The sequence below is a fragment of the Microcaecilia unicolor genome, chromosome 7, assembly GCF_901765095.1.
Source record: "Microcaecilia unicolor chromosome 7, aMicUni1.1, whole genome shotgun sequence".
Taxonomy (NCBI): Eukaryota; Metazoa; Chordata; class Amphibia; order Gymnophiona; family Siphonopidae; genus Microcaecilia; species Microcaecilia unicolor.
Genome location: NC_044037.1, coordinates 50834709 through 50861000, shown reverse-complemented (window position 1 = coordinate 50861000; position 26292 = coordinate 50834709). Strand labels below are relative to the sequence as shown.

At 40.5% G+C, this 26292-nt stretch overlaps 1 protein-coding gene across 1 annotated transcript in view; it reads left to right on the top strand.

Moving 5' to 3' along the window:
* HTR2C (5-hydroxytryptamine receptor 2C) overlaps positions 1-25581 on the top strand; it is a 563983-nt gene extending 538402 nt beyond the window's left edge. Inside the window, exon 6 of the mRNA XM_030210426.1 lies at positions 23010-25581. Within this exon, the coding sequence (XP_030066286.1) occupies positions 23010-23842 (833 nt within the window). The 3' untranslated portion in view covers positions 23843-25581. The remainder of the gene's footprint in view (positions 1-23009) is intronic.
* Positions 25582-26292: the final 711 nt, after the last annotated feature.

Here is a 26292-nt window from a genome sequence, read left to right as displayed (position 1 = left end):
CCACGAAGTTCAAACTGTCAGTGGGGAGGGTGAGGGGAGGAAATGGCAGTGCTTGATGAAAAAGAGAGCTCAGTTTGATAGGAGATATACTATAGGATGTCATTCTGAGGCCAGGCTAAGTCTAAAGCAGGAGAAGGTATTCTCTGCAGCCTATCTGTGAGATGGAAAATGCTCTCTGAAGCTGCTGCTATAAGTTGTTAGTTTTCTCTCCCTGAAAGAGATCCAAGCCACACCCACGAAGTTCAAACTGTCAGTGGGGAGGGTGAGGGGAGGAAATGGCAGTGCTTGATGAAAAAGAGAGCTCAGTTTGATAGGAGATATACTATAGGATGTCATTCTGAGGCCAGGCTAAGTCTAAAGCAGGAGAAGGTATTCTCTGCAGCCTATCTGTGAGATGGAAAATGCTCTCTGAAGCTGCTGCTATAAGTTGTTAGTTTTCTCTCCCTGAAAGAGATCCAAGCCACACCCACGAAGTTCAAACTGTCAGTGGGGAGGGTGAGGGGAGGAAATGGCAGTGCTTGATGAAAAAGAGAGCTCAGTTTGATAGGAGATATACTATAGGATGTCATTCTGAGGCCAGGCTAAGTCTAAAGCAGGAGAAGGTATTCTCTGCAGCCTATCTGTGAGATGGAAAATGCTCTCTGAAGCTGCTGCTATAAGTTGTTAGTTTTCTCTCCCTGAAAGAGATCCAAGCCACACCCACGAAGTTCAAACTGTCAGTGGGGAGGGTGAGGGGAGGAAATGGCAGTGCTTGATGAAAAAGAGAGCTCAGTTTGATAGGAGATATCTTGATATTTCAAGATATCAACAATAAATATGGGTAAGATTGATTTGCATATACTTCTTCCATTATATGCAAATTGATTTCCTCATATTTATTGTGGACGACCTGAGGACTGGGTTGAGCAACACAGTGGGGCCTTTTTACTAAGCTATACCAAGAAATGGGCTTAGCACATGCTTACACATGCCTTTCCCATGAGTTAAGTCCATTTCTAGTGCAGATGACAAAAAGGACTTTTTTCTATTTGTTTCAATTGTGGCCATGTGCATTAGCCCACAGCCATTAAAAAAATTATCATAGGAGGCACTAAGAGATCCCGTGTTATCAACACGCTAACTAGTTAGCCAAGTGGTAGTATCAACACACTGGTTAATTAGTGCATCCATGTCCATTCTCCATCCCTAAAATGCCTCCTCCAAAAAATAAAAAAACTAAAAATAAAATGTACTTAGCGCACACAAATGGAAAGACTAAAGCAGAACGCTTTAGTGCATCCTGTATTAGGCCATATTAGCACATAATACAGTTTAGTAACAGGACCCCTGTAGTAGGATGATATTCTGTAATATGAACCACTTGAAAATTTGCATTTCATTTATTCTATTTGCACTCTTTGGGGCTAATGCACCGATGTTCAAGCATTGATGCATGTTAAGCATGAGTTAATGTGCATTATTTCTAATGTAGCCTATAAAATCATTTTCATGTGTACGTTGCTGACTTACACACATAAATATATTTGTTTAAAATAAGGATTAACTACTGTTGGAAATAGGATAGTGGGCTTGATGGACCTTCGGTCTGTCTCACTATGGCAACGCTTAGGGGGTCTTTTACTAAGGCGCGCTGGCGTTTTTAGTGTGCACTACAAAATAGGCACATGCTAAACGCTGAAGACGCCCATAGGAATACCTTCCAGCTTATTTTCGAAAGAGAAGGGCGGCCATGTTCCGACCCAAATCGGGAGATGGCCGCCCTTCTCTCGCGGGCGCCCAAATCGGTATAATCAAAAGCCAATTTTGGGTGCCCCCAACTGCAGTCTGTCGCGGGGACAAACAAAGTTCCCAGGGGCATGTCGGAAGGGTAGCGAAGACAGGACAGGGGTGTGCCGGGGCATGCTTAAGAGATGGGTGCCCTCAGCTGATAATTGAAAAAAGAAGGGCGGCCCTAGCGAGAATTTGGTCCACTTTTTTTGGACCCTTTTTTTTTAGGTCCAAGTCCCCCAAAAGTGGCCAAACTGCCCAGATGACCACCGGAGGGAATCGGGGATGACCTCCCCTGACTCCCCCAGTAGTCACTAACCCCCTCCCACCAAAAAAACGAACTTTAAAAACATTTTTTGCCAGCCTCTATGCCAGCCTGAAATGTCATACCCAGCTCCATGACAGCAGTATGCAGGTCCCTGGAGCAGTTTTTAGTGGGTGCAGTGCACTTCAGGCAGGTGGACCCAGGCCTATCCCCCCCCCTACCTGTTCAACTTGTGCTGGTAAATGGGAGCCCTCCAAACCCCCCCAAAACCCACTGCACCCACATCTAGGTGCCCCCTTTCACCCATAACTGCTATGGTAATGGTGTAGAGTTGTGGGGAGTGGGTTTTGGGGGGATTTGGGGGGCTCAGCACCCAAGGTAAGGGAGCTATGCACCTGGGAGGTATTTTAATGTTTTTTTAATTTTTAAAAGTGCCCCCTAGGGTGCCCGGTTGGTGTCCTGGCATTTGAGGGGAACCAGTGCACTATGAATCCTGGCCCCTCCCACAACCAAAGGGCTTGGATTTGGTCATTTTTGAGATGGCCGGCTTCAGTTTCCATTATCGCTGAAAACCGATGCAGACCATCTCAAATCCGCCCAAATCCTAGGCATTTGGCCAGCACATAAGTACATAAGTACATAAGTAGTGCCATACTGGGAAAGACCAAAGGTCCATCTAGCCCAGCATCCTGTCACCGACAGTGGCCAATCCAGGTCAAGGGCACCTGGCACGCTCCCCAAACGTAAAAACATTCCAGACAAGTTATACCTAAAAATGCGGAATTTTTCCAAGTCCATTTAATAGCGGTCTATGGACTTGTCCTTTAGGAATCTATCTAACCCCTTTTTAAACTCCGTCAAGCTAACCGCCCGTACCACGTTCTCCGGCAACGAATTCCAGAGTCTAATTACACGTTGGGTGAAGAAAAATTTTCTCCGATTCGTTTTAAATTTACCACACTGTAGCTTCAACTCATGCCCTCTAGTCCTAGTATTTTTGGATAGCGTGAACAGTCGCTTCACTTCCACCCGATCCATTCCACTCATTATTTTATACACTTCTATCATATCTCCCCTCAGCCGTCTCTTCTCCAAGCTGAAAAGCCCTAGCCTTCTCAGCCTCTCTTCATAGGAAAGTCGTCCCATCCCCACTATCATTTTCATCGCCCTTCGCTGTACCTTTTCCAATTCTACTATATCTTTTTTGAGATACGGAGACCAGTACTGAACACAATACTCCAGGTGCGGTCGCACCATGGAGCGATACAACGGCATTATAACATCCGCACACCTGGACTCCATACCCTTCCTAATAACACCCAACATTCTATTCGCTTTCCTAGCCGCAGCAGCACACTGAGCAGAAGGTTTCAGCGTATCATCGACGACGACGACGGCACCAACCATATTATCAAAAGAAAAGATGGCCGCCTACCTTTTTCGATAATACGGTCTGTCCCGCCCCTTCGCGCCCCTCATCCTCGGAGATGGGCGGCCATGGAGATGGGTTCGATTATCCCCCTCATTTTCATCTCTAGCATTTAGCACACGCTAAAAATGCCAGCATGCCTTAGAAAAAGCCCCCCTTATGTTCTTAAAAGTATGTGCAGAGCAAGCAGTTGTATACAGAATGTATGCTCAGGAGTACAGTTTAGGCAGAAGATTGGCAGAGTCAAGATTTATGGATGTATTTTATAAAATATATGCAATCACATGTATTGTACCATCCATGACTTTAAACTAAACATGATTTCTGTTAACCTAGGTGTCCTGTTATAAATTTACCTTCATAATAAACATTGACCTGTATTAACAATTACCTCGTTCTAGTGAATCAGCCCCATTTTTTTGAGGAACCCTGAAATTTATACAAGCCAAAATTGCAAGCAGCTACTTATTGTACTTTTATTTTTTTTTTAATGCTGGCTGGTACTATAAATTAAAATACAGATATTGTTTAAAAAGCTTGCTAAAAATAAAAAATAAAATAACATATTTTTTAAGGGCAGAGTAGAGGTGCACCTGTAGAAAGGTCGCTAATTAGCTTAAAATGTTGGAGTTCTAGTTGTCATATCTAAAGCGGTTGTTCATTTTCTTTTTTTAAAATATGTCCCATTGCACTGACAGTAGTTTACTGCTCTCCAACCCCCCTTCCCAGCCATACACAATTGTTTTTCATTGCTTTGAAATGCCTGACACATCCTCTTCCCTGCTGTTCTCCTAATTTTCCAGATCATTACCTATTCATTTCCTCTTTCTATCAAGGTGCTTGACATGTTTTTTTCTACCCTGACCTAAATGGATTTTTAGGAATGTGTCTGATCTGGAAGCCCATATTTTTCCTTCTTCTTTTAACTAGCTATATTCTCAGGAACTGATAAGTGCATATCAATAAATAATGGAATTTCTCTCTCTACATGAGATAGTCACCCATATTATCCAATAGCCATGTTTTTCTGGCCTTTAAACCTTTTAGTGTGTGGACATGGATTAGGAGTACAGAGTAGTACTGTTACAACTTGTTCTCCGTGGGTGGATATGACAGAATCTTGAAGAAAACAGGTCAGTTAAGAGGCCAATATGATAAGCTGTTCTTGCACATAAAAAAGCATTTTAAGGATTGAAATAGGCACAAAATTGTCCAGAGGGAGATCATGTGATGCAATGAGTGGAGGCAGAACGCAAGCGGCATTTGCTCCCAGGCTCATGCCATTCAATCTACCTTTTCCCTGTCATTTGTCAACACCATCTTGGTGGTCTCAGCTGTGAGAATGAGGCCTGATTCTGTCTGGTGGATGGGCCAATGTTTGGCTACTGCAGTGGTGGCATTGACCAGCTGAAACCAAGATGGGCAAAGTGCAGGGTCCTGTGTTGCCAAGCCTAGCTGTAGAACTTGCAAGCAAAGTAGCAACTGCAATGGAAACAGCAGTTGATAGGAAATTTGAGCAGCAGCTTTTGAGTAAGTTGGAAGCCTTTCATGGCCATGTCGAGGTGCTTGATAAAGACTTTGGGAAGCTGGTATGAAGGGTTTATGATGCTGAGTCTGCATGATATGTGTCAATCAAGGAACAGGCTCAAATGCAAGAACTCTTGGCAAAGTACAATGATGGAACTGAAGACCACAAAAATCACTCACAGAGATGTATTCGCCTAATGTGTGAGCTGCTGGGGTTACTAGATACGTGAAGGGTCCTGCATCACCAGGAATAAAATGGTATGCATTTATCTCAGGTCCATATCACACAACCCAGGATAGATTATATACTGTTTTCCCACTCCCTGTTCCCAGATATTTCTAAGGTAATGATTTGACCAATGGAACTTTCAAATCATGCTGTTATCTAGGGAGGTGTAGAGCTTTGTAGGGACGGGGTGGGGCAGAGGCACTGGAGATTCTCCCTGTTTTTATGTGAGGAGGACTCAGAAATTTAGAGAGTACCTGGAGTACAGGCAGGAGGAATTCCAGGATTTTAATCACAACCTTATAGAACAACTGGCACCATTTTGGAAGACAGCCAAGGCTGTGCTACTGGGTGAGGGAGAATAGATTATTGCATTCAATTCTAAAAGGAAATGGGACCTAGACAGAAAGGTATCAGTATTAGAGAATCAGGTTGGGAGGGATAGGCAAGCCTTGGCCAAGTCCTCAACAGAGAAAACAAAAGACCAACTGCAAACCTCACAAGTGGCTGTAAACACATTTATACAACAGTGGGCAAAAAAGTAGCTTTTTACTATAAATGTACAGAGAAAGTAGAAAGACCCCAAGTCAACAGTGTAAATTAAGGAACTGAAAGGGGGGGGGGGGGTTCTTGTGATAAAACTGGGCATTTGTGAGGCCTTTAGGGAGTTCTGTATGGAGCTATACACCAAAAGGAGAGTGATATGGTAATAAGAGTCAGGTATTTTGAGACTATGCAAATCTTGCAGGTGGATGGGGAGACGTTAAATTTCCCCATCAGGGTAGAGGAAGCGAGCAGAGTCATTCAGATGACTGCCCAAAATAAGGCCTCTGGGCTGGATGGTTTGTTAAGAGAGTTCTACAAGTTATTGAGGGAGCAGGTAACACCCCTTTTGGTATGGCTTTATAATCAGACTTGCAGAAAGAAACGCCACCATCATGCATGAACTTCTCATATATTCCAAAACCAGGTAAAGACCCAGAATCTTACTTCATTGAATTTTGATCTGAAAGAATTCATGAACATTGGTGGCAGGGGGTGGGTAAGCTGTGCTCCCAGGGAGAAGGTTAAACCTTTGGGAGTTGAGTTTATGACCTTCCCAATGCCATGCCCCTTTTGGAGCTACGCGCAAATTTTATGCACAGATCCCAGCACTTAGTCAATTAAATTGCATGCACAAATATTGTGCTTGCCCAAATTTGCATGCACAAGTTTTGACAACACATAGAATTTGGGGGTTCCTGTCATATATGCACAAAAAACTCTTTTGTAAAACTTCCTTCTTAGGAGCCATTTTTTCCAAACTGCGATAAAAAGGTCATAGCATCTCCTTACATGGGTCATTCCCATGTGATAAAGTCATTTTTAACACAGGGGTAAAATGGCCAATTTTTCCATTTTCAGTATTAATGGCTAGCATGTGCCCATTAGCACATGAGCCCCTACCATCACCCAATATGTAGATGGTAAGGGACCACATGCTAAGCATGCACTAATCAATTGGCACATGGCAATATAGCTGTGCTAACTGATTAACACACAACACGCCCACTCTCTGCCCCAGACCCACCCCCAGTACTAAAAAATAATATATTATAATTTTCCAGTTGCCAAAGAGAAGGCGGTATCATATTCCAGTAAATTGCAGCTTTTTACCGCAGCGGGTAAAAGGGCTGAAAAAAATTGTGATGCAGTAAGATTTCTCTTACCACATGGCCATGAGAGGGGAACACTTACTGTCACCCATTGAGGTGGCAGTAAGGGCTCTCGTGCTAACCCGGCATTAACTGGGTAACACACGGCACTGCCTGATTACCACGGGTTAGCGCCTGTGGAAATATTTTTCAAATATTTCCGCTAGTGCTGGAAATGCTGTGCACTGGGGTTGAACTACTATCAGCGCCCGCGTTGGGCCAGCGGTAGCTCCAGATTGGAGCGCAGTAAGCCTGTGGTGGGCTTACCGCCGCTTTGCAAAAGGGCCCATAACAGAAGAAAAAGCAAGCACATAACAATCGCTGGTTGTTCTAAAATCATTTCCATTTAGAAATGAAAACTTGATTAGACAGGTAAACAGGGGCATTCCCATGAAGAATCTTATGAACCAATGATAACACCTTAAATTCTAATCTGATCTCTATTGGCAGCAGTGTATTTGTTTCATTAGTGGGGTAGTGGCAACATACTTATGTGCTGCAAAGATTATTCTTATAACAGTGTTCTGCACCCCTTGGAACTTACTTTTTACAGTCTTTGTACAACCAATATGTAGAGAGTTGCAATAGTCTAATTGAGAAAGTATTCGAGATTGTACTAACAAGCTGTCACGGTCTCAGGCTCTCAGGCCCTTGGGCTACTGTCGAGGAGCGGCAGCAGCAGGCAAAATCCCCCAACCAGGACTGGGCAAACAAGCAAGGCAGGAGAAGCTGTAGACAGGCAAAGCTGGAACAACCGAACTGGAACCACAGGACAAGAACTAAAGCAATAGGCAAGTATGGAATAAGCAGGACAGAGCAACCGGTCTTCACCTACGCTTGACCACCATTCCCCAGGGGTTGAGCCCCCAGGTGCAGGTAGCCAGCAGGACTTACAGGATCTACAGACAGACTAGACCAACAGGATTCTCACACTAGACACAGGATTCTAAACAAAGCTTGACTAAAACAGGGTTCAGGACTTCAGGGTTCAGGAGACTCAGACAGGGTATAGGATACAGAAACAAGCTTGACTGAAACAGTGTTCAGGATTCTCACACAGGATATAAGGTGCAGAAACAAGCAAGGCAGAAGTGCTCCTATCAGCACCAATAGGGTAAAGCAGGGAAGCATACAAGCTTAACTGCATACAGACCAAACAAGAACAAGGCAAGACATACAGGCAAGAAACAAGCAAGGCAGAAGTGCTCCCAGCAGCACCAAAAGGGTAAAGCAGGGAAGCATACAAGCTTAACTGCATACAGACCAAACAAGAACAAGGCAAGACATACAGGCAAGAAACAAAGCAAGGCAGAAGTGCTCTTAACAGCACACCAAGGCAGAAGTGCTCCTAACAGCACACCAAGGCAGAAGTGCTTCTAACAGCACACCAAGGCAGAAGTGCTCCTATCAGCACCAAAAGGGTAAAGCAGGGAAGCCAGAAGGGTAAAGCAAGGCAGAAGTGCTTCTAACAGCACACCAACTAACCTCGACCTTTGGCGTTGCAAAGGCCCAGCTGAAAGGGCCAGGTGCATAATAAAAGCAATTACAAGTGAGGTCACAGGTAAGGGTGCTGCTTAGTTCCAAACAACCCAAGCAAGTTTGGCAAGCAGGAAGATCTGAACCAGACTGAAATGACTTCTGAAACATGCTTGGGAAACAGCAAGAAAACAGTCTATAACAGCTGCAGGGTCCGGCCACCAGGGGGCAAAGTGAGCACAGACACGGAAAATAGTCACAATCGTGACACAAGCGAAACATTCCTGATCAAAAAATTTACAAATAGTCCTCAGCTTTCTAAGAAGGTGAAAGGAATTCTTCCACACCCTACCAACCTGAGGATAGGGTTAAATGGTCAGTATTCTCAATGAAAAAGGGTAGACAGTGGGATTCCTCAGGGGTTTGTGCTGGAATTGCTGTTTTTTTTTACATATTTATAAATGATCTAGAGATGGGAAAAATTAATGAGGTAATTAAATTTGCTGATGACACAAAGTTGTTAAATACAAGAGACTGGGAGAATGGGCATCCAAATGGCAGATTTACAATTTGGACTAGATTTTATATGTGGCACCAAAAAAATCAGCACCAAACAACATGCTATTCTATAAACTATGCTTAAAGTTAGGCAAAGTTTTTAGAATAGCACTTATGCCCAGGGGTCGTATGTAATTTAGGCACTTCCATTTCCACTAATGAAAACGTGATGCAAATGCCCATTCTTAAATTTATGCGTGGAGCCCCCATATGTGCATGTAACTCAAAACTACACACCAATCTGCCCCAAAACACCCATGACTCTCCAATTCACATGCTCCCTTTTTAAGGGCTGCATGTAAAATTTAGGTGCAGAACCCATACCTAAATTTACACACATACCCCCAGATTCTATATAGCATAATGTAAGTTGTGCACACAAATTCAGTTGTATTCAGGATTTGTGCACAAAATTTTTATAGAATTCAGGGGTTAATGTGAACAAGTGCAAAGTGATGCATGTAGGAAAGAGGAACTCAAATTATACCTACATGATGCAAGTTTCTACATTATGAGTCACCGCCCAGAAAAGGGATATAAATGATATACATTGAAACACTCTGCTCAATGTGCAGCAGTGGCTAAGGAAGCAAATAACATGCTAGGAATTATTAGGAAAGGAATGGAGAACAAAACTAAGAATATTAAAATGCCTCTCCATGGTGTGACCACACCTCGAACATTGTGTGCAATTTTGATCACCGCATCTCAAAAAAGATACAGAGAAGGGCGACGAAAATGATAAAGAGGATGGGAGAACTTCCCTATAAGGATAAGTTAAAACGGTTAGGACTTTTCAGCTTGGAGAAGAGACAGCTGAGGTGAGATATGATAGAAGGCCGTAAAATACTGAGTGGAGTGGAAATGGTAGGCATGAATCGCTTGTTTACTCTTTCCAAAAATATAAGGATTAGGGGGCATGCAATAAGCTACTAAGTAGTATATTTAAAACAAGTCCATAAACCACTACTAAATGGTCTTGGGAAAAATCCACAATTCCAGGAATAACATATATAGAATGTTTGTACGTTTGGGAAGCTTGCCAGGTGCCCTTGGCCTGGATTGGCCGCTGTCGTGGACAGGATGCTGGGCTCGATGCACCCTTGGTCTTTCCCAGTGTGGCATTACTTATGTACTTATGTACTCAATGTGTAATTGAACTCTGGAATTCATTGCTAGAGAATGTGGTAAAAGCAGTTAGCTTAGCAGGGTTTAAAAAAGGTTTGGATACTTTCCTAAAAGACAAGTCCATAAGCCCTTATTAAGATGGATGGGGAAATCTGTTACTTTTTTCTAGGATAAGCAGCATAGAATCTGTTATACTCTTTTGGTACATTGCCAGGTATTTGTGACCTGGATTGGCCACTGTTGAAAACAGGATACTGGGCTTGATGGACCTTTGGTCTGCTCCCAGTATGGCAAGGTTTATGTTCTTATGTGGATGCAACTTTGTATGGAAACTTTCAAGGAGCCAATTGTAAGTTGCTTTTATACAATAAGTGCTATAAATGTGCCCTTTTATAAAATCACCCTCCTTGACAGTAGTTTTCAAATTAAACTGGTTGTCTGAAAATTGCTCTTTCTGAGCCCATCTAAAAATATCCATGGTGTTTCATAGTTCTCATAACTTCAGCTCGACAAGGAGGTATTCCCATGGGTGTATTTATGTTGTGAGAAGAAATAATGCACATAGATTGTATTCACAAATCTATACACATCATTTTCCACTGAAATTTGAGTCATACAAAAAGCAGGTGCAATGTTAATACATTGTGTTTAGGGGTAATTATGCATGCATTTTCCCTAGGAAAATTAGCCTCAAAGTACCTAGGCATGACGTTTGAAAATTGCTCTCTACAAGGTCATTAAAGTATGTATAACAGTGTTTTTTCTCCCAAACCCATTGTTAATGTTCCATTGCAGGAGATGCTAAATAATTTACTTTTAAGTGATCAAGGTAGCATTTAGTATGATAAATTGACAGACTACAAAGAAATTTGGGAATTGCATAAACCACGGCTGTATATGTTAATCTGTGACTCACTAGCTAGTTGGGAAGAGTACATAAGCCGGATAAAGGAATATGGTAGAAGTAATTTTGTTCTTTATTATTAAAGCAGTTTAATATTCTGTTGCACATTTCAAGAGTGGCATGCCAAGGTGCTCATTTTCAAAGCAGACGGACGTCTTAAAATGCCTAAAAATAAAACATCCATCTGCTAAAAATGTCCAAATCCTGATTTTGGAAAGTCAGAATTTGAACGTTTCACACTGCAGTTCATCCAAATAGCTCCCCTGGGATGTCCGGGGGACCAGTCTACTAAAAATGCTGGCTCCTCCTACATCCAAATCACAAAACCTAGTTCAAAACAGTATTTTTGAAAAAAAAAAAAAGATAGATATATTTCTTTTTTGAAAATGACCTTCTTTCCTTTTCGGATTTTGGACATTTTGTGCAAAACATCCAAAATCGGACTTAGACATTAAATTGAAAATACCCCTGAAGATCTCACAAACCCCTGACCAATGCCCCTAGTAGGTACCCAAAAATATACTCCCAAAGTGTTTTTTTCATTTTCACATCCTATAATTCCTTCCTGCAGTTTTCTGAGTGTATAAAAAGTGACATTAGAACATAGTAAATAACAACAATCATAAACATACAACATATCATATAAATGAGATTACACAAAATAAAAACAACCTCTTAGGAAAATGTAGGAAAATTTGGAAAGAGCAAAAACAAGGAAAATTATGGGCCCTGTTTACTAAGCAGCATTATAGGCACATTAACGTTTTTAACGTGCGTTAACCATGTACATGCCTACAATATCCCTATTGGCGCCTACATGGTTAGCGCATGCGCTAAGTGTAGGCACGCTAAAAACACTAACGCACCTTAGTAAACAGGGCCCTATGTGAAGCAGCTCAAATAAATCACTGTAGAGTTTTGTAACCCAGTGGCAGAAAGCACATAAAACTTTCCATGTATGAGATGTAGAATTAAACCAGGGTCATCATAGACTCCTGATAAAATTAACTCTTTTGAGAAGGGTGTGTGAACCCAGTTTCTGGTTTCTGCTATCCTCTATCTTTTCTTAATTCTATTTCCAGGGTTTCCATTTATTACTTTTCTCTCTTCTTCTGTCTTCACCTCCTCCATTACATCCATCTCCTATGCAGACCTTTTCCTTTCAGCTTTCTTCCATTTATTTCTCTGGCTCTCTGTTCACTCAGATTTTGTTCATTCTAACCATCCAGTCTTCAATATCCCTCTTTTGAATGCATCAACCCACAAATTTACATCTCTTTCTCTCACCTGGTCCAACCATTCCCCTTCCTCTTAATGTGCAATCTTTCACTAACACTTCCCTCTCTCTCTCTCCCTCCTTACATTTAGAGTCTCCTTTATTGACCCCCCCCCCCCCCCCCATCTAGCATCAACTCTCTCTCTCTCTCTCTCTCTCTCTCTCTCTTTTCCATCCAGAATCTCCTCTCTTTCTATGCCCATCCAGCATTGCTACCTCTCTCTCTCCTTTCCCCTCCCTGTATAAATCCTCTATTGCGCTATTCCCTTCTGTGTTCAGCATCACCCCTCTGTCTCCTTACCCCCTGTATCCAGCAATCCCCTTTCTCCCTATCCCTGCCCATGTTTATCCTCACCCCTCTGTCTCCCTACTCACCTCTATGTCCAGCATCTTTCCTCTATATTTTTACTCCCCTTGTGTCAATCATCCCCTTTTCACTCTTTCTAAACCCCTCATATCCATCATCTCCCTTGCCACCATATTCACACCTCTCCTAATGTCCAGCATGTCCTTATCACCATATTCACCACTATGTCCAGCATTCCCCATCCCCTATTCATGCCCCCCCCCCCCCCCAGAATCTTCCTTTGTGCTCCTAGCCTTCCTTTTCCCACTTCTGACCAGCATAACCCCTCTATAAAAAAAAAAAGGCAGGAAACTACAGGAAGAAGAAGGAACCTTTAATAGTGGAAGCATCATTTGTTGTTCAGACCCAATACTGAGTTGATGCTTCTTGTGCTTCCTGTGTGTTTCCACTCTTTTGAACATGCTTTGGATTCCCTATCCTTAGTTTCAGCATAACCCCTCTGTCACTCTACTCCTCCTTCTGAATCCAACCCCCATCCCAAACCACCATATTCACTTTCTATCCCTCTCTTATGAGTCGGAATTTGTTAACCCCATCCCCTGGTCCTGCATCTCATGTTTCCCGTTCCCACTCTTGCCATGCAGCATTTAATATTCCCTTTCCCTGTCCCACTTCCTGGGACTCGTGGTGACAAAAATTAGAAAGAAGCATGGGGCCATTGCTTCAGTGAGCAGTACTGCTGGTTCTACCAGTCCCACCCCCTCTGATGTGTACTTCCTTTTTTCAGAGGTGTGGGACTGACAGGCAGCAGTGGTGTGCATAGAGGCAATAGCCCTATGCCTCTTTTCTGTTTTTCTGCTGCCACAAATCCCAGAAAGACAGAAGCAGAAGTGGAAGCAGGAGAGGGGGAGGTCATAGATGGGGCTAAGGAGGCTTATCCTTCCCAAGCCTCTTATAAGATGTGCCTATGGTTTTTCAGCAGAAGACTCAAAAAGATAGGCTTTTAGCCTGGATTTGAATAGGACCAGGAAATAGGACCTCCAAATTATAAAGAGATGTATGTCAGTGGACATTAAAATTAAAATATATAGGAAGACCCCACAAAATGCTACTGTATTATAGAATTAGTATATCCAGAGATTGTAGGTGAGGTTAACCACAGGGATCTTTAACTAAGCCACACTAGCGTTTTTAGTTCAGGGTAGAAATCAGTTGGAGGTAAACGCCAAGATGCCCATTATATTCCTATGGGTGTCTCGGCGTTTACTGCCAGCTGATTTCGACTGCAAGCTAAAAACACTTCTGTAGCTTAGTAAAAGACCCCCTATGATAAATCTTACTGCAAGTGTACAGGTTTAAACTTTATAACTGTAGCTTTTCTACAGCACTTTAAGCTGAGAAGATTGCATCTTCTTTCAATTTCTGCTTGAAATATGGGTCTCTTTTTTAGTTGTTTTACATTCAGGTAATATTTCTTCTTAATAATGCTATATACAATTCAAAATGGGTTCACTGCTGCAGACCATCTAAAACTGGTTGAAAAAGATTTCTGTACAGCAGCAGTAATATCAAAAAATATGTTTCTTTCCATTTCTACATCATCTGAACCAAAAATCAATGAATTATTGAATCCTGGAAACTGTGATGTAGAACTTTGGCTTAATCAAATAATTATGGATATGTCTCCAAATGTTTTAATCAGCCTGCATTTGTACTGTTGTCCGGCATCACTATGTTGTTGTCTTATCCATGTGAAAATTATTGTGCATACTCTACCACCTTTTTGTTTTTTGCAAGTATTTAAATAGAAGTAAAATAAAACAAAGAAAATATAATGATACCCTTTTTATAGGACTTAATACATTTTTTGATTAGCTTTCAAAGAACATTAAAATACCCAGAGAAAACCTATTGAAGTACAAAGAAAGAAAATCACAGAGAGCGAGAGTCCCCCTTGTAGTAACATACAATCCAGAGCAGGAAAAACTGAGAAGAATCAAAAAAGATCTACAGCCACTACTCCAGAAGGATGAATTACTGAAAGAGATATTCCCAGCTCCACCAGGGCTGGCTTTCTGACAGTCACCCAATCTGAACACAATTTAATGAAAAGCAAACTCCCAATACAAGCTTGTAAAGAAGAGAATGGCACACCTCCCTGCAATATACCAAGATGTAAACTGTGAATATAAGAACATAAGTACATAAGCGTTGGCATACCGGGACAGACCGAAGGTCCATCAAGCCCAGTATCATGTTTCCAACACTGGCAAATCCAGGTCACAAGTACCTGGCAAGATCCCAGAACAGTAAAACAGTTTTTATGCCGCTTACCCTAGGAATAGGCAGTGATTATTTTTTTCCAAGTTAATCCTAATAATGATTTATAGACTTTTCTTTTAGGAAATTATCCAAACTAAGGGGCCCTTTTACCAGGGGCGTATCTGAGGTTTGGCGGTAGGGGGGGCAACGGCTAGAGTGAGGGGGCACATTATAGCCCCCCCCCCCAGCCGCCGCCACCCCCCCTACCGCCGTTAACCCTCCCTCCCCCGCCTACCGCCGTCACCTACCCCCGAGGTCCGCTTCCTCCTGCCGGCTTTTTAAAATATTGCTTCAGCTGGCGGGGGACCCCAACCCCTCGCCAGCCCAGCCATGGTCTTCTTTAACTTCTTCATCCTCGTCGTGCTGTGAAAGCTGCATGCGATGCATCCTTAGTTCCAGTTGGACAGAGTCTGATGTCGCAGCATTTGGCTTCCAGAACCTCCCTCCCACATTTCCCTATGTCATTGGTACTCACATGTAACAAGACAGCAGACTTCACCCCAGGACTCTCTAAAATCTTATCTAGGTGCCGTGTGAGGTCTGCCATCTTCGCACCAGGCAGGCAAGTGACCAGACAATCCTCAAGTCCACTCACCACCCAGCTATCTACATGCCTAATGATTGAATCTCCAACTACAACGGCAGTCCTAACTTTTCCCTCCTGGGCAAAAGTCTCTAGAAACACATCATCAGTATGTGAGGATATTGTGACCCCTGGAGGGCCAACACATTTCATAGGATCCCACAGTAACTCACACAGGAAAACCTTTCAGCATAAGGGGATCCTTCACATGCTCATCTTCAAATGTGGTATATATCATTTAATGCAAAAAGTACGAAGAAGGGTGCTATATTGGAGAGACAAGTCAGAAGCTAAAGATGAGAATCAAATTACATGGACATCATATTAAATATCACAATGCCAACTAGGAAGTTACCTCTGTGAGACAGCACTTTATAAAACAAGAACATTGCATCAATGATTTTATGGTGAGAATACTAAAAGGAAATTTTAAGACAATCCAAGAACATAAGACCTTTGAATTCAAAATGAGGAAATATTTTGACACCCACCAGACAGGACTTAAAGATCTGGCGGGGGGGGGGGGTTCCTTTTACAAAGGCGTGCTGAAAAATGGCATGCAGTAGTGTAGGTGCGGGTTTTTGGCACGCGCCAATCCATTTTTTAGCGCACCTGTAAAAAAGGCCTTTTTAAAATTTTTGCCAAAATGGACGTGAGGCAAAATGAAAATTGCCATGCGTCCATTTTGGGTCTGAGACCTTACCGCCAGCCATTGACCTAGCGGCAAAGACTCACACGGTAACTGGGAGGTAATGACCTACACGCACCAAATGCCACTTGGCGGGCGTCCGTTATGCACGCCCTAAAATAAAAAATATTTTTCAGAGGCACGTATCAGACTCATGCCAAAAATGAAATTACCGCAAAATCCTCATGGTAGTTGGGCAGTAACTCCATTTTGCGGCTTATGCGGCTTAGTAAAAGGGCCCCTGGGTTTTCTATCCCATTATAAACCATAAAATTATACTGCTTTGTCACCCTCTTATCACCCATCCATTTCTCCCTGTCTCTCACCCACCCAACTCTTCCTGTTTCTTACCTAATCCACTCCATCCTCTTCCTGTCAGATTGACATTAAAATGCTTTTGTGTTTCCTTTATATATTCTGATATATGTCAACATTTGCTCATTTCTGATCTGAAGAAAGGTTACCTTCGAAAACCAATCAAAAATGTATTGTTAGTCCAATAAAAAGGTATCATCTTATTTGTTTTCTATGTTTTATTTTATTTCTATTTATTACCTTTAAAAGTGGACTAACACAGCTACTACACCACTTTTTGCAAGTATTTGAAAGCGCCCTTTAAAACTGGGATCTGTCAGGTTGAAAGGTATTTCAAGTCATCTTCAATCACTGGGACAGCAGTGATTTTTGTCAGTAAGTGCTTTAGGTTCTAAAATGAATTCGACACTGGCAACAATTTCCTCAGTTATTGCGTTTCAACCTGTCAGATTCACGAACTTTGCTTGCTGGTAACTCTAACCTAAGTGCCTTCAAAACATCTTTAAGACAGATTCACCACTCAAAATGGATGTTCATAACTTTCACCAAGAAACCTTTTTGAGCTAAGATGGTTTTCTGTTCCAAAAGAAGGGGGTGCTACCTAAATTAAATTGCTTATATTTTGTTCACGTATATCAAAGTATATACAAAAAAATATTTAAAAGATATTTGCATTTCCAAATTGAATATTTTGGCCAACCAAAAAGAAAAATGCATCATTTCATTTTAGCAATATGATTGCTTATAAAGCAAATGCCTACAATAAATTTTATGAATGTGACAGAACTGTACTTTGCACAAAGATGAATTGTTAATATTATGCTAGCAATATAAAAGTCAACTCACTTTCATGCACTAGTCTTCTGTTTCACACTTGGAATACTGATGTACTTCGTCTTGACTGATAGGCAGATATAATGGATTGATGTGAACTGAAGGGCAAAATGGTTGGGTTACATCATAGGAGTATGCAAATAGACTTACACTTAGGAACTTAGTAACATTTCTATGTACAGTAGTGTTACTGCAAATTAGTATATGTCTGTGCATTTTCTGTGGAACTGTCACTACAATATCAGGGTTAATGTAGGTTCTAAAAATAAAAAAGAGAAATACCCGTAGTAGCAATACTCATTAGAGACTTATTCTAATTTAGTTGAAAGCTAAATTAGAACAGGAAGAAATGTCCAGGCCAAAAGAAAAAAAAATCATTCAACTATTGTGTTTGTTATGAAAGAAAGATTTAGGGGTCCTTTTACAAAGGCATGGTAGGGCTACCACGCAGGTAGTGAGCAGCAAAACAGCACTACCGCCAAGGCGTGCCCTATGGTAGTTCTGCCTTTGCCGTGCACTGTTTCCCATGGTAGAAATAATTTTGTATTTTCAACCATAGGGAGCATTCCCAGTAGTATTCGGCAGTGTGGCCATATTGCCATGCGCTGCCTGATTACACTGAGTTAGCGTATGAGCCCTTACCAACTCCTAAAGAGGTGGCGGTAAGGGTTCAGGCAATAAATGGCCATTTAATGCTCCATTGAAAAAAGGCCTTTTTCCCGCTGTGGTAAAAAGTGGCCTAGCACATAGCACTTTCACGTGTCAAAGCTAGCATAGGCTACGTTTTACCATGGCTTAGTAAAAGGACCCTTTCATTAAATGAATATATAAGTACATTTATAAAAGAAGAGGGAAAATAGGAGAAAGGTGTCCATAGAATATGAGATTTTGATTTATTTTTTGTTCTATTACTTACGCATTACAATTTTTGTTCCAGTATTACTAAAAATGTTTTTTTATTTAAATTAAATATTAACTTAAAATGTCATAACCTGTTTTTAAGTCAAATGACTATATAAAGTGAAGAACAATTTAACACAATTCAACACAAAATCAAATCAATAATACTATCAAGATTTCAACAATGTAAAAGTGTAAACAGCATAATTACTCAAGCTATTGCTGAATTACTCCCAGCTTCTCTCTTGCATAGAGAAAGAGCTGGTGGAGAACAAATTCCTAGTTTGCAAGGCAAAAGCTCTGTCCAACACATAAGTATATACATAAGTGCATAAGTATTGTCATACTGGAACAGACCAAAGGTCCATCAAGCCCAGCATCCTGTTTCCAACAGTGGCCAATCCAGGTCACAAATAGCCGGCAAGATCCCAAAAACGTACAAAACATTTTATGCTGCTTATCCAGAAATAGTGGATTTTCCCAAGTCCAATTTAATAATGGTCTATGGACTTTTCCTCTAGGAAGCTATCCAAACCTTTTTTAAATTCTGCTAAGCTAACCACCTATACCACATTCTCTGGCAACGAATTCCAGAGTTTAATTACACATTGAGTAAAGAAACATTTCCTCCAATTTGTTGTAAACTTACTACTTTGTAGCTTCATCGCATGCCCCCTACTCCTAGTATTTTTGTGTAAACAGACACTTCACATCTACCCGTTCAACTCCACTCATTATTTTATAGACCTCTATCATATCTCCCCTCAGCTTTAGCCTTTCTTCATAGGGAAGTCGTCCCATCCCCTTTATCATTTTCATCACCCTTCTCTGCACCTTTTCTAATTCCACTATCCAGCTTATAATCAAAAGACAAAAACGCCTATATTGCGACCTAAATCGGGAGATAGGCGTTTATCTCCCAAAAATGAATAACGCGGTATAATTGAAAGCCGAACTTGGACATTTTCAACTGCACTCCATCGCAGAAGCGTACAAAGTTGACGGGGGCATGTCGAAGGCGTGGTGAAGGCGGAACTGGGGCGTGGTTATCGGCCGATCAGAGATGGGCGCCTTTCGTCGATAATGGAAAAAAAATATGCGTTTTTAGCGAGAATTTAGGGCACTTTTCCTGGACCTTGTTTTTCCATGAATAAGGCCCCAAAAAGTGCCCTAAATGACCAGATAACCACTGGAGGGAATCGGGGATGACCTCCCCTGGCTCCCCCAGTGGTCACAAACCCCCTCCCACCACAAAATATGCCGTTTCACAACTGTTTATTTTCACCCTCAAATGTCATACCCACCTCCCTGGCAGCAGTATGCAGGTCACTGGAGCAGTTATTAGGGGGTGCAGTGGACTTCAGGCAGGTGGACCCAGGCCCATCCCTCCCCTACCTGTTACAATTGTGCTGCTTAATGCTTATTAGTCGTCCAACCCCCCAAACCCACTGTACCCATATGTAGGTGCCCCCTTCACCCCTTAGGGCTATAGTAATGGTGTAGACTTGTGGGCAGTGGGTTTTGAGGGGCTCAACACACAAGGGAAGGGTGCTATGCACCTGGGAGCTCTTTTACCTTTTTTTTGTTTTTTGTAAAAGTGCCCCCTAGGGTGCCCGGTTGATGTCCTGGCATGTGAGGGGGGACAGTGCACTATGAATCCTGGCCCCTCCCACGAACAAATGCCTTGGATTTATTCGTTTTTGAGCTGGGCGCTTTCATTTTCCATTATCGCTGAAAAACAAAAACTCCCAGCTCACAAATTGTCGAATAAAACATGGACGTCTATTTTTTTCGAAAATACGGTTCGGTCCGCCCCTTCACGGACCCGTTCTTGGAGATAAACGCCCATGGAGATAGATGTTTTTGTTCAATTATGCCCCTCTATATCTTTTTTGAGATGCGGCGACCAGAATTAAACACAATATTCAAGGTGCGGTCGCACCATGGAGCGATACCAAAGGCATTATAACGTCCTCATTTTTGTTTTCCATTCCTTTCCTAATAATGCCTAACATTCTATTTGCTTTCTTAGCCACAGCAGCACACTGAGCAAAAGGTTTCAACATATCATCCACAACAACACCTAGAGCCCTTTCTTGGTCTGTGACTCCTAATTGGAACCTTGCATGACGTAGCTATAATTCAGGTTCCTCTTTCCCACATACATCACTTTGCACTTGCTAACATTGAACGTCATCTGCCATTTAGATGCCCAATCTCCCAGTTTCTTAAGGTCCTCTTATAATTTTTCACAATCCACCCACGATTTAACGACTTTGAACAACTTTGTGTCATCAGCAAATTTAATTACTTCACTGGTTACTCCCATGTCTAGGTCATTTATAAATATTTTTAAAATCAACGATCCAAGCACAGACCCTTGAGGAACCCCACTAACTACCCTTCTCCATTGAGAATACTGACCGTTTAAACCTACTCTCTGTTTTCTATCTTTTAACCAGTTTTTAATCTACAGTAGGACAATACCTCCTATCCCATGACTCTCAAATTTCTTCTGGAGTCTTTCATGAGATACTTTGTCAAACGCCTTCTGAAAATCCAGATACACAATATCAACCGGCTCACCTTTATCCACATGTTTGTTCACCCCTTGCAAGAAATATAATAGATTGGTAAAGCAAGATTTCCTTTCACTAAATTCATGTTGGCTTTGTCTCACTAATCCATGCTTTTGAATATGCTCTGTAATTTTGTTCTTTATAATAAAAGTGTCTACCATTTTGCCCGGCACCAACGTCAGATTCACCGGACTATAATTTCCTGGATCTCATCTGGAACCTTTTTTTAAAATCGGCATTACATTGGCCACCCTCAAATCCTCTGGTATCACACTCGATTTTAAGGATAAATTACATATTACTAACAATAGCTTCCGGTAGTTCATTTTTCAGTTCTATCAGTACTCTGGGATGAATACCATTCAGTCCAGGAGATTTGCTACTTTTCAATTTGTAGAACTACCCCATTACATCCTCTAAGTTTATAGAGAATTTGTTCAGTTTCTCCGACTCGTTAGCTTCGAATACCATTTCTGGGACCACTATCTCTCCCAAATCTTCCTCGGTGAAGACCTAAGCAAAGAATTAATTTGATCTCTCCGCTATGGCTTTGTCTTCCCTGATTGCCCCTTTTACCCCTCGGTCATCTAGCGGTCCAACTGATTCTTTTGTCGGCTTCCTGCTTTTAATATACCTAAAACAAAATTTACTATGTGTTTTTGTCTCCAACGCAATCTTTTTTCAAAGTCCCTCTTAGCCTTCCTTATCAGCGTTTTGCATTTGACTTGACATTCGTTATGCTGTTTCTTATTATTTTCAGTTGGTTCCTTCTTCCATTTTCTGAAGGGTTTTCTTTTAGCTCTAATAGCTTCCTTCACCTCACTTTTTAACCATGCCGGCTGTTGTTCGGTCTTCCGTCTTCCTTTTTTAATACGCGGAATATATTTGGCCTGGGCTTCGAGGATGGTGTTTTTGGACAGCATCCACACCTATGTAAATTTTTGACCCTCGCAGTCGCTCCTCTAAGTTTTTTTTTTCACCGTTCTTCTCATTTTATCATAATCTCCTTTTTTAAAGTTAAACGCTAATGAATTTGATTTCCTTGTTTGATTACTGCATTAAAGAAGATTTTGGTTCAAGAGTTCTGAGTCTTCTCATATTGAAGTTCTGTACTCTGGTTTAAGCTGCATGCCAATCACACCCAGTGAAAGAGCAAAGCAATTTCTATGCAGCATAAAGCTCAATCTATACAAACATGATCAATTCCATATGGCATAAAAATCCTACAAAACATTATAGTCATTTCTAGATAATATAATTAAATTACACTGAATTTAGGGGCCATTTTACTAAGATGCAGTAAAATTTGGGCTTAGCACATTTGAATACGAGATTTTCCAGTATGCTAAGCCCAAATTTAATGCAGCACTTTGTAGGGCTTTATCTTTTTTTCTTTTTTTTTTACAAGTCATTTGCTAATATTTGCATTAGTGCAGAAGACCCGCAAAAAAAAACTGATGTGGGAGCTAATCATAACACAGGAGTGCCCACTCACAAAAATATATATATTTTTAATAATTAATGCACTATATCATACCTTAAAACTGGTGCTGAAAAAAAAAATATGCCCAGGCGTATTCTATAAACCGCATCTAAATTTAAGCATGGCTTATAGAATATGCTTAAATCTAGGCATAGTTTATAGAATACACCCAACACCCATTTTCTACAACTATATTTAGTCGCAACCATTTATATCAATGAAAACCTGATGTAAGTGCTGATGCCTAAATTACATATGGAATGGGCATATTCTATAACAATGCGTGTAAATTCTAGGAATGCCCATGACCTGCCCACAATCCACCCATGGCCATGCCCCCTTTTCAGATCCGCCTTCTAGAATTTATGCACATCATTTTAAACACTAGGCCACTCCTCCACTCCACTCCTTATGTCTCTTCGCTACTCCATTGGACAGCATATACAAGAAAATGAAATATTTTCAAATGTAAATTGGGAGCCTACATTCTCCCCAGTGTTGTTTTATAGTGGTCAGATGTAGCAGGTGGTAGCAAGGAAATAAAATGTAAATGATATGAAATGGAACTGGAAATAGACTTTTGAGTATGAGTACTAAATTGTGATCTCTTTAATTTGGGTAACTCTCAAATATATTTCCACTACAGTATTATACTTATTAATTTATATGTCCTAGTAGAGGGAATGTGATTCATGTATTCAAATCTTTCTTCATCATGTTGTTTCTTATTTTCTTCTTCTCATTATAGGAATATCAATGCCTCTCCCAGTCATAGGCCTACTGGATAATTCAAGAATGTTTGTCAATGGAAGCTGCGTTCTGAATGACGAAAACTTTGTTCTTGTTGGATCATTTGTGGCATTTTTCATTCCTCTAATTATTATGGTATTTACCTACTGCCTGACAATCCAGGTCCTGCAGAGACAAGCAACAGTATTTATGTACGAAGAAGTACCAAAGCAAAGAAGAAGCAGCCTAAACTGTCTAAAGAAAGACGGGAACACAGAAAACATTTCAATGATTCAAAATCACGAGGGGGCCTCACACTTAAACTCTCCTACTAATAAAGAAAGCGCTCTTTATCGTAAAGGAACCATGCAGTCTATTAACAATGAGCGAAGGGCTTCCAAGGTACTTGGGATCGTTTTCTTTTTATTTCTTATCATGTGGTGTCCGTTTTTTATCACAAATATCATGTCCGTGCTCTGCAAGGAAGCCTGTGACAAAGACCTTCTCGTGGAACTTCTGAATGTGTTTGTTTGGGTTGGTTATGTCTCCTCCGGAATCAACCCCCTTGTGTATACGCTCTTCAACAGAACATATCGCAGGGCCTTTTACAATTACATCTGTTGTCAATATAAGAACAGTAAAAAATCAATGCTAAGGCAGAACCAATGTAATAACATTGCCTCCACAGCACTCTATGGAAAAGACCTCAATTTAAATAGTTATAGAAATGGCAATGAACTTAACAGTATGGAACTTGATGAAACAGAGGATGCTTTGGAAATGCAAGCTGGGACTTCAGAGCTATCAATAAACAGCTGTAATGTTGTCAGCGAAAGGGTTAGTTGTGTGTGATAAGAGGCATTTTCCTCTAATTACACTTGTATAATATCCGCATACTAAAGAACAATGTGTATATAGCATTCTAAACCAAGATGATTTTTATACTCCATCTTTTGAGCGCAGTACTCTAAATCACACTTAGTGACGTTTTAGGACTAAAAATAGTGCTGTTATGGATCAAACATAGTTAATTTGCTCACATCATGGACAAAATGCCAATATTTTCCTTTATTGCATGAAACTGTTTGATGCCTACCTCAGGTGGGTGTCTTGTAGAAACCAGAACACTGATACATTAATACTTATACATCAGAACCATAAAGATGCATTTTTTTTCCAAACTGACAGCGACTCTGCACTGGAAGTTAGATTCTTTCTCATTTTAGATACATACATAAACCTTCTCAACTATCAGTAAATTAATCTCATCCTGATTGAAGAAGTGACACATGAAAAGTACCATACATCTGTTTATTTTTGCTGCCCCTATGATTGAATGAGCAGTTAGTCACACGGAAAGGTAAACCTAAGATTTAAGTTCTGTTTAATGGGCTACACTGTTACTTGTAAATTGTATACCCTGGATATAATCCAAAGATGAGAAGACCTGACCCTTAAAAGATATGTAAACAGCATGAGTACATTTTGTATAATATAGTTATATATAATGTATCCAGCATATGCATATACAATATTCTATATGCATGACACGCTGCATAGTTGTATTTCTACATGGGCAAGGAAAACTCTCATAGGATCAAAGTCTGTGAGGGGAGTGTAATAAAGCGCATTAACATTGGCTGTTAACATGAGTTCACAGTAATGGCCCAATTAATTACATGTAAATGAGTTTTGCATTAATTTACTATCATTAAAATTAACACATTAATGTGGACATTATTGCAAAAACTTAACTCCCTAAGGTTAACAGGTCTGTGTTCATTTTTACTCTTTTTCACATGTGATATGTTTCTTCATGGTAATAGATAATGAGCTGCTTTGCATCCTATTGCCTTATTAGCATAACTTGCTACATTAAAACTCACACAAGCAATTAACATACGCTAAAAGCATAGATAGCATGTGGAAACTAAACTTTGCATGTTAACAGTGCTTTTAACTCATGTTGATGCTTATAAAAGTGTTAACATATTTTGGTACATTGACTTCTATCTGCTTTTCCTTCAGATCTGAAGTACTGTAAATACTGAAGAAAAATCAAAATTATTTTTGTTTCCTTTTATTGCATAATTATCAGGGCAAGTGCATAGCACATATTTTACAGAAGATGAATAATAATGAAGATGAAAATCATAGATTTTATAAAAGCACTAGCAATAAGTTGAATAATAATAGCTTATAGCACATATGTGAATAGTTCATCATATTTTATTCAACAAAGGTAACACACAGGCATTCACCTCAATTAAATACTATCCACTAACCTCATGCTGCAAGATAACAAAGCTCATTTTGATCTGAGTGTTAACAGTTTGTTATAGAACGTACACAGTTTTGTAGGTGTTCAGCAAATTACACAAAAACTGTAAATACAATAAGCATTGCTATCAAGTTGATCCTTCTACGATGCATTTGATTAGAACAAGCAACAGGGTTGCCTTAGAGTCCTGTATTTTTACTCCTCCAAAACCTATGCTATTCGTTAATGTTATTTTTTTGCAAAATCAATTCAATTCCAACAAAAGTCTGTATGTGTGTATGTGTGTGTGTATGTGTGCATGTATGTGTAATGCTTCTATTTATTTATTTTTATTTTTTGACAAAAGAATGTTCTCATTTTTTTTAAATCAATAGAAATCTTTCACCCTACACATGAGTTGAGATAAGATTTATTGGAAACTAAAAAAAAAAGTTCCACCATGAAACTAAAATGATGGTTAAACTAATAAATGTTTACTTTTTTTCATACAGTGTCTGACTTCGGTTCTTTGCTACTTGAATTTGTACTCGTTCATTGGTGTAATCCTACTGCAGAACATGCAGCTTTTAAATTTTCCAGGACCAGTGGTTTCCCATTCAAGGCCTGGCAGTAAGGCCCAGCATTCTTTTCTTTTGTTTATAAGATGCTGCCAGTTCCGGACGCACTGACACTGGCTGCCAATAAGTATATTGCAAATATTGCTGTAACTGTCTTCTTGTCTTGCTGCCCCGCATAATAATGCTGTTCTACTATTAGACTGTACATCCTGTTTTCTTAACATCTGTTACTCTGACTACAGTTGTTTGCACTTACTGCTATACAGTGAGAGTAATAGCTCTCTATTTTTATTCTTTCGGGGGAAAAAAACTCATATTTCAAAAGTATTAGCAGCAGAATTGCTTACTACAGCGACATGAAAAGAAGGAGTTTCTTTTACTGTGGATAAAAGGAAGAAAAATTGGTAGATTGATAGGAGATATATATACCCCCAGATTCTATATGTGGCATCAATATATGGCCA